The sequence below is a fragment of the Stegodyphus dumicola genome, chromosome 5 (assembly GCF_044657685.1).
Source record: "Stegodyphus dumicola isolate Sdum_Otavi_A_Nest chromosome 5, ASM4465768v1".
NCBI classification, from domain to species: Eukaryota; Metazoa; Arthropoda; class Arachnida; order Araneae; family Eresidae; genus Stegodyphus; species Stegodyphus dumicola.
This window is the reverse complement of record NC_140772.1, coordinates 103,398,354-103,415,092: the sequence shown is the minus strand read 5'-3', so window position 1 is coordinate 103,415,092 and position 16,739 is coordinate 103,398,354. Positions and strand designations below refer to the sequence as shown.

The following is a 16,739-nucleotide window of genomic DNA, read 5'->3' as shown; positions in this document are numbered from 1 at the left end:
TTTCTTCCGGAACATGCAAGGACCTGACTCGGAAGAGAGAGCTTACTAAAGTTATGTTCAATAACTGTGGGAAGTAGACAGGATACACAAGAAGGGTATACAAAACCCTTTATTTTTCTCTATTTACAATAACTTCCGTACTTCGGAATACAAAGACCCACCACTTGTGGTCTAAACGTAAAAATATAAAAATAAAACTAAACTCTAATTTAACTTTAAAATAATAAACGTGGAAGATTGGCCTTATATTATCAGGAAGCCGTATGTAGTACAGAGAACTGTGAACACTACAATACGTTTAAAGTTATCGAGAGGATTAAACCTCTGGCCTGGAAGGCAACCAGCAACTGAGTAAAACTTCTAAAATAAGCGGCCTGCTTCGACTAACTGCTTCCTCTCTCTCGCTTGGCAAAAAGCCACAACTTAAGTACTTGGCGTTCGCCAGACAAACTTTGCATAAATATGTTAGCGCTTATAATTCTGGCCGGAAGTAGAAAATAAGAAGTGATAGTAAAGATTTAAAATAAAATAAACGTTAGTAAAACTTAAGATCCTTACATACTTCCCGCCAGAGTTAATTAGTTTGAAACTGAGGTCTAAAACGACCTTGTTGAAAACTTTTAGCTCTAGAATCTAACGCGAGGCCAATCTTTTACAAACATTTTTCGCTAGAAACTAGAAATTTAAAAGAAAGAAATTTGTTTTTACAATAGCAGCTCCCAGGACACACAATTTTTTCATCTGTACTGCATCTAAACAGGAGCTTTTATTCAAATCTGGTTCCTTCCAAAGATCTGGAAGGAAAACTAGTTTAATGAAATGTTACACAATGAAATGGCAAGTAACATGTATAATTATATTTCTCTTAACATTCTTATTTCATTCATGACTATTTTAATTATCTCTGCCCGTGCTCTCTGACATGTGTTGTAAAAGAACACCAAACACGAATGTGTTTCTGTCTACGTGTTCAACACTTCCTCCTACAATCAAAACACTAACGTGTTAAAATTCAACATACCAAGACCTCGTAACACACCCTAATTTCAACTCTAAACCCTGAGGTACTATTCTGAAAGTGGCTAACTCTGAAGTGTAGCGTCAGAGAGCCTAACTACATCATTCAACCTTTAACACATATTCACCATGATTTAGTCTTTTTACAGTCACACGAATAAAAAAAAAATTTTTTAACATTACTTTCACTTTTACCATATCACGGTATTTCTTAACATTTAAAATAACAGTTCACATTGTATATAAGAACATATTAACATGCCGTTAATTTTACACATTTGAAAACATACATTAGTAGTACATTGTTAACTTCTATTCTTTTCAAAGCAAGTGCCAATTCCTTCTACACTGAAATACTACATTTCAAAAAGTCTTTCGGACTAAAACTTCTTTCTTGCCAGAATGTTTTAAATAAAATTTATACAATAACTTGTACAATATTTAAGTATTTACACATCGCTATTATACATCAACTTTAGTTTTACGCGCGAGTAATTGAAAAACATAATACCAAAATCGGTAACAACTCATTTCTCACCCTTTTGGAGATAAAGGTAGACCTCGCATGAGGTAAAACTTCTTGAAATCTGCCACTTGCAGTAAGAATGAAAGATTAACTTAAGTTTGCAAAGTAACATAAAATTTTACTTATCTTTGTGATATTCGGACGTTCTTTTCTGAGCCCAGTCTTGGAAAGTAGCGTAGATTGTTGTTTGATTTATCCTCCTTCGTGTGCGGGCTCGCCCTTAAGTGCCTTCCTCTAGAAGCTTTCTTTTTTTTCCGGTTCGGTCACCCTTGAATACCTTCTTTTTCGCCTCTGCTTGTGGTCTTGGCCGTTTGATGGCAGCTGGTCTTGGCGGAACCGGGAAACTTCTTTCGTGTTCCTGCTTGGACCTCGTTGCTGGCCGTTCAAATTTTCCTTGTAACTTTTCCTCTGCCGCTGGTGGCCCTTCCGCAGTTCGGCGACATTTGCTGCGGAGAGTCCTGTCGGATAAGTAGATCTTCCGTTTTAGCGCCGGGTTATAGTTGCCGTCATTTGTCCTGGCTCTCTTTGCATACGTCGTCCTTCTCCCTTCTTCATTCTGGGGGTGTTCGTGAGCTCTCTTTTCTGGACGGTGGAACGGCTTCTTTTTCTTGCTACCTTCAATTTTCCCGCGGGGAAACTTTCTTTTCACTTGCTCCTGCCTCTTAATGGCTTGCCCTTGTACTTGTCGTTGTTCCACCTCTGGAGCTTGTGCCTGCGGTGTCTGCCGTGCCGGATCCTGCAAAAGATCTGTAAATATTTGCATTTTATTACGATCATAGTAGGGTTTGATTTGATCAATGTTTGCGGAGCAGGTTTCACCATTTCTATCTTTTAACACCACTACAGCGTGAGTTATTTTTTCTATGACATATGGTCCTTCAAATCGTGGAAAAAATTTGGCAGTTTTATCTTCTGGTGCTGAAGAAAGTGAATGCTTAATTTTTAATACTTCATCCCCTACTTTATAAGTTACTCCCCGTCGTTTCAAGTCATAATATAGTTTTTGTTTTCTCTGTGCTACTTCAGTATTCTTTTTTGCTTCTTTAATTAGTTTTTCTATATCACCCATTTTAAATTCTGAGGCTCTTTGTTGCACATAAAAGAATTTATCTAACGGCGTTATAATCTTTCTGCCTAAAAATAACTCAGCAGGAGTTTTGCCCGTTGTATCATGTTTTGCGGTCCTAAGGGCGAAAGCAAATTCATTGACATAGTTATCCCAGCTTTTATGAAAATTTTTAACATAACTACGGATAATTTTCACTATATTTCTGTTGACCCGTTCCGCTATATTTGATTGCGGCCGATACGGGACCATTTTTAAATGACGTATGCCCAGTTTTTGGCACATGTCTTCAAATATATTACTTACAAATTGAGGACCATTATCCGATATAACTTTTAGGGGCGCCCCGTATTTTAAAATATATTTATTTAAAATAGAATCGGTAACCAATTTCGCGGAGGCTCGTTTTAAGGGAACAATTTCGGTCCATTTACTAAAATGATCAACCATAACAAGGAGATAGCGACTTTTGTTTAACTGACTTTTTGGGAAAGGGCCCAATAAATCGATGCCGATTATTTCATTTGGAAATTCGGATTTAATACTATTTAGAAACCCGGCCGGGCGGAAATTAATATAATTAACGGCTTGACATGTTGGGCAGGACTGGACATACGCCCTTGTTAACTTTTGCAGTTCAGGAAAGTAGACTGCCTCGCGTACGCGTTGAGTAGTTTTTCGAATACCAGCATGAGAAGCTAAAGGGCTGTCATGGAGCTCTTGCAGGATATTTAATCTAAGACTAGCTGGGATAACAGGTCGAAATTCGTTGTTGGAATTCGTAGTTTTTGTATAGAATAATAGACCATCTATTAGTTCGTAATGGGCCGCCCTATTTCTTATCGCCACAATATCTTTGTGGCTAAAAGTTTCAGGATCCTTTAAATACTCATAAATGCTTCCAAACTCAGGATCCTTACCCAGTTCGGTTATTACAGTTTCTCGGGAATTTATTGTACATGCTGTGATCATTGCCACCTTTACGGTATTACCTTCTTCATCTATTTTAATTCTGGATAGGGCATCTGCTACGATATTTTCCTTTCCGGGGGTATGCTTGATTACCAGATTATATTCTTGTAGCTTGAGTGCCCATCTTATTAACCTTGGGGATAAGTTTTTCCCTGAGTACAATCTAGTTACCGCCGCATGATCAGAGTACACTGTTATTGGCGCCCTTCCAAAATAGACTCGGAACTTTTGCACTGCTAACAGAACTGCAAGTGCCTCTCTCTCGGTCGCGGAATAGTTTCTTTGTGTTTGATTTAAAGTTCGGCTAAAAAATGCCACGGGCTGTTGATTTTGCGAAAGTACCGCTCCTACCGCATAATCCGAAGCATCCGCTGAAATTTCTAAATTCTCAACCTTTTCAGAAAATTTCAACACAGGGGCTTGCGTTAATGCTTGTTTTAATTTTTCAAAAGCACTATTGGCTTCGGCCGTCCACGAGAATCTTGCCTTTTTCCTTTTTAATTTTAACAATGGTTCAGCAATAGCTGCAAATTTTTTTTATAAAGGACCTATAATATGAACAAAGTCCTAGAAAAGAAGAGAGCTTCTTTGCCGTGTTTGGAGTCGGATACTTTTGTACAGCGATTATTTTTGATTCGTCTGTCTCTATTCCTTTCTGAGATATTTTGTGACCTAAATATTTTAATTCAGGGGCTGCAAATTTGCACTTTTCGACATTAACTTTTAGACCGGCCTCATTTAATAAAGAAAACACCTGTCTTAAATCCTGTACATGTTGGTCGAGATTATCACTAGTAATAATGATATCGTCTAAATAGATAAATGTGGACTTTCCAAGAACAGGCCTTAACACAATGTCCATACATCGCTGAAATGCTGCCGGCGCCCCTGAAAGGCCAAACGGCATACGCAAAAATGCATAAGTGCAAGACTTGGTTATAAAAGCAGTCTTAGGCACGTCCTCAGGCCTAACCCCTATTTGAAAATAACCAGTCGTTAAGTCTAAAGTCGTCATATATTTGGTGGATGTTATGTTCCTTAGAATTTCTTCAATAATAGGTAACGGATATACCGGATATTTAGTTATGGAGTTTAATTTACGGTAGTCAATTGCGAATCTCCACCTATTTGGATGTGTCAAAGGATAGTCATTATTTTTCTTACATAAAACCACCGGGCTAGCATAACTACTTGAGATGGGCGTTATGATCTTTTTACGTAACATATCGGTGATATGCCATTCTATAATTTTTTCCTTATTCTTATCATACCGGTATGCTTTGTGGCGAACTGGCATTGAATCTCCGGTGTCAATACTATGGTTAGTAACCTGAGTAAATCCTGGAATATCACTAAATAACGAAGCAAATTCACTTACCACTTGTCGGATTCTTCGTTGCTCTTCATTAGGCAGGTGGTCAAGGTTTAACATCGGCGGTTCAGCCTTTTCTTCTCGAACTGGTTTCATCGTCAGCTTAAGGGACGCTTCATTAAAATCCAGCGTTGCTTGTGCCTCAGAAAGAAAATCTATTCCTAAGATAATATATGCTTGCAGATTCTTTACTATGAAAAACATAACCTTTACTTGTTCGTCCTTGATACGGATGTATAGTGGTAATTTACCTGTGCACTTACATCTTTCTCCTTGCGCAGCTAACACTGTCGTATTATCCGAATTATGTATGTGATATTTACGAAAATACTTCCTAAAAAATCTTCTGCCACACAGGAACACTGCGCGCCTGTATCCAGGAGTGCGGTGGCTGGGATATTATTCACCAACACTTCAATCTTCGGAAGAGTCAAATTTTTTACCATTACTGTATTTAACTTGAGGGAAGAGGGGTTTTCGTGGCCTTCGGATTTCCGCACCCTCTCGTCAGCAGAAATCCGTTTTAGTTTAAATTATTTTTCATTTCCGTGCTTTCCTTCTTTTTCCACTGGTCTTGAGACTTTTTTCCTGGATTGCTATTGAACTGTCGACGTTCGCCGGCTGTTTTTGAATGCTCGGGTTTCCTTGCCCACTGATTCGCTTTGCTTCCGTAGCCGTGTGCTTGAGTTTGCTGTAGTCTTGGCGCATCAAATTGGTTTCGCTGTTGATATTGGCGTCTTCTTTCAATGTCCGCCGTTCTTCTACTTTCAAACTGGATTGCTAGCTCAAATAACTTTTCCAGTGTAGTCGGATTTCTTAATTCAGTAAAGTCTTGCACTTGGGGCAGTAACCTCGGCAAAATCACTTGAATTATTTCAGGATCCGGACGGTTTCCATACAAGAGTTTGAAGACGTGAATTTTTCTTAAAATAAAGATTGAGAATTTTCGATTCTTTGCTGATATATACTAAAAAGTTCCGTTTCTAATTCCGCACGATCCCTTACAACAGGGAAGGCTTTTACTAGGGCAGTCTTGAAATTCTCGTAAGTATAGGTGGGACTTCCTGCTTGACCCAAGAGACTTCTGCCTATACACTTGAACCAGTTAAGCGCTTGGCCCCTCAAAGCGCTGGTAGCTAAGGTAACTTTTTGAAATTCGTGCACGGGGTAGAGCATGAAGTGGTCATCCAATTTTTCCAAAAAACTGGTTACCGGTGAGTTTCCATTAAATGTTGCTTCTGGTTTCATCGAAGCGCGCATGGTCTGGACGATGTAACCAAATCCTTCCAGGGCGGCAGCTGGCATTTCTGGATTCTGAGCCGCTTCTGCAGGCAGCACAGGTTCTTCTTGAAACTCGACCATGGTTATTCTTCTTCGTTGGGCGCCACTATCAGGTTCAGTGTTCCGTCTTACTTTCTTCGGGAACATGCAAGCACCTGACTCGGAACAGAGAGCTTACTAAAGCTATGTTCAATAACTGTGGGAAGTAGACGGGATACACAAGAAGGGTATATAAAACCCTTTATTTTTCTCTATTTACAATAACTTCCGTACTTCGGAATACAAAGACCCACCACTTGTGGTCTAAACGTAAAAATATAAAAATAAAACTAAACTCTAATTTAGCTTTAAAATAATAAACGTGGAAGATTGGCCTTATATTATCAGGAAGCCGTATGTAGTACAGAGAACTGTGAACACTACAATACGTTTAAAGTTATCGAGAGGATTAAACCTCTCGTCTCTCTCTGGAAGTCAACCAGCAACTGAGTAAAACTTCTAAGGTAAGCGGCCTGCTTCGACTAACTGCTTCCTCTCTCTCGCTTGGCAAAAAGCCACAACTTAAGTACTTGGCGTTCGCCAGACAAACTTTGCATAAATACGTTAACGCTTATAATTCTGGCCGGAAGTAGAAAATAAGAAGTGATAGTAAAGATTTAAAATAAAATAAACGTTAGTAAAACTTAAGATCCTTACAACCTCAGCAATTAACTCTTTCCATACTCACTTACTAGTTTATGTAACTAGTTACCTGTCAATTATACCTTCTTATTGCACTATTATTACTCCTGTACACCATCCCATTACAAATTGTTTTTTCTCTGGTACCCTTGCTGCATATTTAATTACTTTGTATATATTATGTAAATATTATGCATCTTTTGTATTCCTAATGTATTTGTTATACTTCAACTGTATGTATCCCACGATGACACTAAGACTCTTTTTACTGGAGCATTTTAGGGATTTCTTTTGTATTTTGCCATATCAATTGCATATGCACGTTCTACTTGCGCACTTATCTTCGCCCCAGGCCTGCTGCCGCAGGTGTTTTCGTTCAGACTCTCTCATATGGTACACCGCTTATATGGACTCTTCCCCGTTGGACTTTTAGTATCTTATTTTCTGATCCCAAGTGCTCGTAAAACTCAAGGAATCGAAAATCGAACAACATAACGCCGGGTTAGCGATCATACGCGGGCACCCTTTTCTGCGAACTTTTCGAGTTTGATAATGTAAAGTGTGAACTGCATTTCCTCAGTGCACTGTATTGTCCATGTTTCATGAAGTATTTTTAATAGTTTAGTATTCCAAACATTAAAGTTCTGTTAATATATATGTTAAAGTAAAGGAAATGCTTGTATAATTATAAGAATTGAAATTTTGAAGTATGAATGAAATGTTTAAATGTAAGCTAGCAAAGACAAAATTTAGTTAATGCAAAAGCTAGCGATATTCATGAATTTTAAAAAAAGTTAGGCTCTTCAGCCAATACAATAGTTTAGTCACCTATTTTATTAGTATGTTAAGTGCAGTTTTGAAATTAAGGTGTTTTTGAGTTCTAGTGTGTCTAAGTTTCTGACATGTAGGATGTTGGTTAGATGGCGGTATTGTTTTACTTATACAAAAGACACTTGCTCATACATTCATAGTTCATTTTACAGGGACAGAAAATTTCAATTACAGAACAATGAAAATGTATGAAAATTTCTCATAAAATTGAACGGAAACTTCGGATAAAGTGATTTGAATAGGAAATGATGTGTACTGTTTCGAACACTTCTGCTAAAATCCTTTTCCTTTTCTAGATGGCTGGAAGGAGATCAGCTGTTACTGTTATATGAAGATTAGTATGTTGGCATTCCAAATGTTGTAAAAACGAATTGATAAGATGATAAACGAATTACAAGTTCAACTGCTTGTAAGAAGTTGGCTCATGATTAGTTAAAATTGAAGATCCTCACAATTTCATTAAAGATCTTCACTGTGATTGTTTAAATTCTGGGAGGGAAAACTGCAGGGTTTATTTATGTTAATTAACCAGTTACTTTATGTTCTGAACCTGAACTAACACTTCTTTCTTTCCATTTTCCTGCCAGAATGCAAATTAGCTAATGCATATTTAAAAGAGGGTTTGAAAATGCCTAGACAGAGCATGTTCTGCCTGCTGAAGGCTATATTACTAGTTTATTAAGATAAGAGTTCCTGTCTTCAGCACTGCTTTAATCTTGCTGGTGTATGCTTAAGAGCCAACTTTTGCATTTAAGTTACTCTGCATAGCCTTTGACTAACAAATATATAGGTTTACTTTCAAACTTAAGTTCTACTTCTCACCATAAATGTTGGTTGATCTGTAAGCATCCGGTGTGGCTTCTGTTCAACTTAATTTTAAATAAAAGGGTCTTTTACACCCGTCTTCCATTTCCACTTTCATATTAGACACAGTGATAAGTTGCTTACAATCTTATTCAGGAACTGCCACATTGTTAAATAAATCGATATCATATGAAGAAGCAAGTCGAAAAATAAGAAACGTATCTTTTCACATTTTTTATTGAAACTTAAGAACACGTGCACAACATTACATTGGCATCCATAGCTCGCACACAGAGAAAGAGAACTTGGTATTGCCAATATGGTAAAGATAAATGTACCAAACTAACACGCCTCCTTACATTTATATTTACTAATTACAAATATACATAGATATAAGCAACCTTTTCATCTTTACCATTTACAATTAAGCATAGATATAAACAACAACATTCAACACTTAACACAAATTATTTTTTTTAAAAAAGTTTCTTTTATTAACTTAAATGTTAAAATCAAAGTTAAACACAATTTAGTTTACATAAGGACATTACCAAAATCTATTTCATTTCAAGCAAAAATATTTAAATAAACATCACTTAAATAAACAGTATACAAAATTTATTTCAATTTCAAACCTTCTCTAAATTTCATAAATTTAATCTTTCCTAAAGACTTAGTAAAGATATCTGCAATATTTGATTCTGAATCAATCTTTACAATTTCAATTACTCCATTTTGAACATTTTCGTGAACATAATGATACTGAACTTCTATGTGTTTTTAATGTTGTTTTAATGTAAGTTTGTTCTTCTATGTTGTTTTAATGTAAGTTCCCATAATTAGCAATGGCCAAAGCTCCTGAATTATCTTCATAAATTTTAATGGGGTGAGTTATATCAGCAAAAACATCATTCACAACATTTTTTAAGAAATTAATTTTTGTCACAGCCTCAGATAGAGCAATATATTCGGCAAACATGGAAGATTTTGTCACACAACTTTGCTTTTTGGATTTCCAGTAAATTGGATTACCAAATAATTCAATAACAAACCCAGTAGTTGACTTTCTGTCAACAATATCACCTGTCCAATCAGCATCAACATAACAATTCATAATATCAGTTTTAAGATTTTTACTATAGGTTAATTTTAGATTTTTTGTTAAGTACAAATACTTTAAAACTCTCAAAGCATATTTGAAATGTGTCTCATCATAACAATTTTGAAATCTACTTAAATAATTTACGCTGAAAGATATGTCTGGTCTAGTACCATGACTAATATACAAGAGTGCTCCTATTAGATTTCTATATTTGACATTTTGATTTAAATTAGATTGGCTTAGTTTAAGATTAGTCTCCATTGGTGTATCATAAGGTTTTGAATTTTCAATACCATACAGTTTAGCTAAAGATTCAATATAATTTTCCTGACTCAGAGTTAAGATATTACTTTTCTCATTATCATATTCAATATCAATTCCAATGTAGCTTTTTACTTTATTTAAGTCCTTCATTTTATATTTATTATGTAGTTGTTCCTTAATATCATTAATTACCCGAGTATCTCTGCAACATATCAACAAATAAAAGAATATATACAAATACCTCATTTTCAGATTTTACATAAAGACAATATTTACATAAAGACAATAATCATATTTACTTCTATGAAATCCTAGACTCGTTAAAACACTCATACCAAGCACGAGGGCTTTCTTTCAACCCATATAGTGCTTTCTTTAATTTATACACTCTATTCAAATTATAATTATAGCCTTGTGGTTGTTTAACATAAACCTCAGACACAACATAACCATTTAAAAAGGCAGTCTCAACATCCATTTGATGAATATTTAAATTATACTGACAAGAATACGAAAGTAACAATTTTAAGGTTTGCATCTTGATGACAGGGGAGTAAGTGTCCTCAATACTATCTTTTTGCTGGAAACCTCGAACCACTAATCTAGCTTTAAAAACATTACCTGGTTTTCTTTTGAATACCCACTTCACATCTAGAATTGCTTTATCCTCTGGTTTAGTCACTAGTGTTCAAGTGTTATTTTTAACAAGACTGTTCATTTCACTGTCCATTGCCTCTTTCCAATGTCCAGCCTCACTGCATGTTGTCGCCTCCTCAAAGTTACCTGGAACTGTAGCATCACAAAAATTTGCACTAACACAGTAGTACCAGAATTCTTCATGAAATCGAACTGGTAGTTTGATTTGCCTTCTTGGTCTCATTCCACTTTTTGTTTCATCTTCATCTATCACACTGTCCTTGGAGTTATCATTACTCGATTCACACGACACTTTCTTGAGGTTCATTCTTCTTATTTGTATCATCATTCTTATCTTCATCATCACAACCTACACACATTATGTCTTCTTCAATAATGTCAACATGCTTGGCAACTATTATTCTGTTATTCATCAAAACTCTATATCCAACTTCTGTATACCCAAGTAAAATTCCAAATTCAGCCTTTTTATCCCACTTCGACTTTCTCTTTTCTTCTGGTATTCTTACATACACTCTACTTCCGTATAATTTCAATTCATTAGCAGATGGTTTCCTATTGAAAAATATTTCATATGGTGTCTTCTTTACAATAGTATTTGTTAATGTCCTGTTTTTCAAATAAGCAGCAGCTTTAATTACTTCAGGCCAGTAACGTCTGTCAACTTTTGCTTCGGCTAAAAGACATCTTGCCATATCCATTATAGTTTTGTTGTAACGCTCAGCAGTAGCATTTAATTTGTGTACATATGGTGGGCATGACTTTATCTTGAAACCTTTTTCTCTTGCAAATTTGTATATCTTGCTATTCATATATTCACTACCATTATCACATCTTAGTTCTTTGATAGTCTTCCCTGTTAAATTTTGAATTTTATTTACATATTCAATTAAGCAATCAGAGACTTGATACTTAGATTTGATACAATAAATTTTTGCCAACTTGCTATAATCATCAATAAAACTCACAAAGTATTTCTCACCATTACATCCAATTGTTCTGTGAGGTCCATTTACATCTGTATGTATAATCTCCAGAATATCTTCTGCTTTTCTTCTATTATTCTTGAATGGTAAATTGTGCATTTTATTTTCAATACATATGGCACACTTCATATATTCAGTTTCTATTTCTTTACGGATTCCTTCTAATAACTGATCTTTGCACATAATATCCAGATATTTAAAATTTACATGTCCAAATGAATGGTGCAATTTTTCTTCTAACGTTAACTTACTGTTGGTCAAATTTGCAAATATTTTACTATTTTTGACATAACTCTTTACTTTATATAATCTTTCTTCTTTCTTTGCTATTGCTACTAATGAACCATTGACATCATATATTTTAGAGAACTTTTCTTTTGAAACTATTTTATGATTATCAGTAATCTTCGAATAACTTAATAAATTTGCTTTCATTTCTTTTACATAAAATACATTTTTCAATGTTACGATAGGTTCAGAGTTATATACAAGAAAAGAAACTATTATATAGGCAACCTTTGTAGCTTTCAAAATCCTTCCGTCACCAACTTGAATAGGATCCTTCAAAGTGACTTGCTCTTTGAAATATTCATCACTGTTTATAATGTGGTCTGTGCATCCGCTATCCAGTAACCAATCGATTTAATTTTTATTTGTCACAGTATTTGCACTGGAACTTGTCATTTTACTTTCAATAACAGTGGTGTGAAAACTATTGCCTTGACGAGTGTTTATTCTGTGGTTAGAGTATGCTCCATGTTCACGATGTCCATTAAAGCACGACTACGTCCTCGATTGTTTGAAGAACTTCGACCGCGATAATTAGTGGAGCCATTACCACGATAGTTCCTCTGATGGACATGCCAACAATTATTTTTAATGTGACCAGGTTTTCCACAATTATAACAGACATTCCCTTCTGGACCCGATTTGCTTGTTTCGATTTTGAACACATTTGATTTTTCTGCTGGTGCACAATCTTCATAATCATTTTTCTCTTCAAGTAATTTTGATTTGATTTTGCTCTTTAGGTAATCGACTGTTATGTCCTTCACTGGTAATACATCTATTAAGTCACCAATGTGACTGTAATTTGAAGGTAATGCTCTTAGCATATAGTTCAATTTTTCTTGTTCCGTTACGGTGGCGCCAGCATGTTTCAGTTTGTTCACATACTTCTCAAAATCATCAAAAAATATATTTACATCAGGATAATTTTTCAGTTTCACACATTCTAAGTTATTTCTAGAAACAATTTGTAGAGATGTTGAAGTTTTTAAATACATTGCATCAAATTTCGTAATTACATCAAATGCAGTCTTACACTCGTGAATGTATTCCAATTGCTTGTTTGTTATGGCGCCATAAATGTAATTCGTAGCTTGGATATCCTTTTCTTCCCATTTTTCCACGTCATCGTTTTCACTGAACCACATCTTTACACTTTTTAAATTGAAGAAATTTCATCATACACACTTTCCAATTAAAATAGTCCGAACCATCAAATAGCAATATGCTGATATTGCTGCTTCTTGTACATGCCATTTTTACGCTAGTACCAGTAACTTTTAAAACAAATTATAACTACTAAATTCTTCATTCATATTCACAAACCATGAGAACTACTACCATGTTGAATAAATCGATATCATATGAAGAAGCAAGTCGAAAAATAAGAAACGTATCTTTTCACATTTTTTAATTGAAACTTAAGAACACGTGCACAACATTACATCGGCATCCATAGCTCGCACACAGAGAAAGAGATAAAGATAAATGTACCAAACTAACACACATGTTACATTTAGTAAAAGACACATTCTTTAGAAAGTTATTTTAAATTCAAATTAATTGTTGAGATAATGTTTAAAATCATAATAATTATTTTCAAAATCCCAATTATTGTGTTCCATGACACCACCTATTGTGTGTAGTAAACGAAAATAAGATAAGAATCATATTACCTATTTGGATTCCTGATATTGGATTCATTATATAATGAAGAGTGATTACTGTTGCATTACTCAACACATCTGATATTAAAAATTTTATTTATTTATATGATAAATTTTCACTAAATTTATAAATAATCAATTCCAAATCTAATGCATTTTACTATAAATAATACATACATAAATATAAAAAGGTTACAGGTGGAGAAAAAATGTACGGAAAGGTTTTCTGTTAAAGAATATGCCAAACATTTTTTGTAGAAAGATATATATGCCAACATGTTATTACAAGAAATTATGTATGTTATTACAAGAAAACGTAGTTTAATTTTTATTTAAATGAATTCATATGTAAAGGACAGATTTTTTTTTTCTTAAAAAAAACCTTTTTTGAGCAGATCTTAGCCAGCACACTATTGTACCGCCCTGTAACACAAAAGAGCTTTCAAATTGTATGAAAATATATATATTACATATTATGCGTTTCACTATGCACATATTTCAAGTGATTTGTAATGACATCTACTTTTTCAGATACTTCTAGTTCAGGAGAAGGGATATTTGGAGAAAAACCATGCTTGTTTGTACTTGGTATTGGCAAATCACAGTCACAGCAAGACATAGGAGGTGAAAATACATATTCATGAACTAAAGCCTACAGAAAGAAAATCAAAATATACTGCAATGACTATAATGGTTTTCATATAACAGCATTATATATTGTGAATTTCGTTAATTTTTTGTGATTTACAGCAAAAAATGCACAACATTTTTACTTGCTATTTAACTTATCTTTTTATTTATTTATTTTATTAATACTTTGGCTAAAGAAGGCTCTTTTGAATGAAAGTTTTTTAAAGTAGTGTTTTTAGTTTTATTTTGAGTTTTTAAAATCCATTTTATAGGGAGGGGGAAACATTATTACTTTGAAATGATTGTGCTGTATAAACATGTTACAACATTCTTGCATTATAAAAGACATTTTTCGTACACATTCTTTAATTTCACTGCTCAGAATGCTTTTGCAAACCTTATTCACGAGCTAGAGCTTTCATTTATTTATTTGATAAAAGTAAAGAATTTATAATAAAAAGTTTATTCAATTTTAAAATAGTTTCCACTTCACAGAAATTGAAACCCTGACATGCATATGTACACTGCGAAAAAAGATGGGACAGTTCTATATCTCCCTTTCTACTGGGCCGATTGACAAAATTCAAATTGCGTTTTTCATGTCTCGAAAGCACGACTTAGGATATAGGATATATATTACATTTATATATAGCACTATTCTAACTTAGGTATTTTGACACAAAATCGGACTTTTTCTGAGATAACATACAATTTTTTTTTAAATATTTTGATTCTACGACTTAAATTATGCCAGACTGCCAAGTTTTGTAAAAATCGTATGAGTAATTTTTAAAAAATTAGCTCTCAAAATTTTAGCTCTTCAATGTTAATCGAATTTCGGCATATATTTATTAATATCTCTTTTTTTATTACACTTTTTTTATTTTTCCTTTCACATTTCGGAATTTAGGTTCATTCCAAATAAAATTCGCCCATTTTTTGTGTTTTATTTTTAAAATTTCTATTTTTAAATAATTTTTATAAATTTTTCGAAAAAATTTTTGAATTATAACCTATAAAATTTTTACCATCGTCTTAAAGTAGGTGTAGTTCTAAGCACACCTGCAAAAAATTAGAGTTTTTTATTCAAAATTTTCTAAGATATACACGAATTTACATATTTTGAAATCTGGCATCTTTTTTTTTTTTGAGTGATAATAACGCCAAATGTGGTTTATGGATTTTTGTAACAGTGAATTTCCACAGCTATTTTTAACCTTAAATTTCAAATTAATTTTTACAGAGAATTAATTATATGAAATTTTTCCCTCAATGATGCATAATTAATATTTATTAATACTTTGCAAAAAGTTTTTTTTTTTTTTATTTATAGATGATATTATTCAAATTTTTAACTTTAAAAAAATTTTTTCTTTCTTCCTTTTTTTTTTAAAAAAATATTTTTGAGAGTAAATTTTTACCTTCGCTGTGTCTGCTACTTTACTTTGACTGCATTTAAACTAAATTGTCAAAAACTGAGAAAGTTCGTTTGATGTTTATTTTCACAATGTTTTTAAGCAAACAGGACGTTGACAGTTTGGGGGGTCATATCCCAGCTTTAAAAATTATATATATATGTATAAATTTTTACATTAATCCTCTTCGAAAGAATGATTTAAGTAGCTAATTTTCTCTCGTGTTATAGATTGTATAAAAAACACTTGAATGTGTATGATTTAGATTGTTTGTAGCCGATATAATAATCGGGTTACTCAGTGGTACAGATTAAACACTGCTGGACTGTTTTATTTCTTTATCATTTAGCAAAAAATCATTTAATTAAAATATTTATCCTTTGGACTTTGCTTTAAATTTTATTTATAGTTAAAATGCATAGAAAATGAAAAGCTATCTTCAAATGAAATGCTGTTGATGTAATTGATATTTTTAAAAAATTGGCAAGAATGCAAAATTTATGGAAGTGTAACAATCGAAAAATCTTAATTTTCTTGTGGTGAGCACTGAAAATAAATGTAGAAGGAAAGAAGAAAATTAGGGAGGAAAGTAAGCAAACATTTGAATGGTAATTTGGCTGTCAGAAATACCAAGGTGTTTCGAAAAGTTGAATGCTTTTGAATATACTTTCAGAATACTTCAAGGAATTTGGGTGTTCAAGGAGAAAACACTTGAATGTGCACACCAGCAAATACCATCAACTGAGCTTGTGCTAATGGAAAAGACAAAAACTGTATCATTACAGATTAAAGTCAAGAGCGACTGGTTTTCGACTATATGTTTGTATAAATTTAAATTACGCTATAGAACATCATAAATGGAGAATCCCATGATTTCTTAGTCGAATTATTTGAATATTCAGGAATTTATCAGGAGTGATGTATGTGGATGTCACCTAAAGGCGTTTTCCCTCTTAATGAAACCAGTCTTTCCTTTCATCTCATGCCTTCAAAATGCTTAGCCTCTAAAGACTGATAAAGGCGACTGATGAAATGGATTGAATTGGATTATTAAGCTATGACAAAGCAGGGCTATCTGCTTAAAAGGAGGAATGCCTTCGTGAAGAACTTTCTAAGGGAAACCAGCTGGCATACATACAGGTTACGATGAGAGAAACCACGAAAACACCCATGCAACCAG

General features: G+C 33.8%; 1 protein-coding gene across 3 annotated transcripts in view; it reads right to left on the bottom strand.

The window, feature by feature from the left end:
- Nucleotides 1–13,591: 13,591 nt before the first annotated feature.
- Nucleotides 13,592–16,739, bottom strand: part of LOC118197829 (cyclin-dependent kinase 20-like) — an 82,089-nt gene continuing 78,941 nt past the window's right edge. For all 3 annotated transcript variants that reach the window (XM_085816927.1, XM_085816926.1, XM_085816928.1), the window contains one exon: nucleotides 13,592–14,166. In XM_085816927.1, coding sequence (XP_085673053.1) covers nucleotides 13,981–14,166 — 186 coding nt within the window. In that variant the 3' untranslated portion in view covers nucleotides 13,592–13,980. The remainder of the gene's footprint in view (nucleotides 14,167–16,739) is intronic.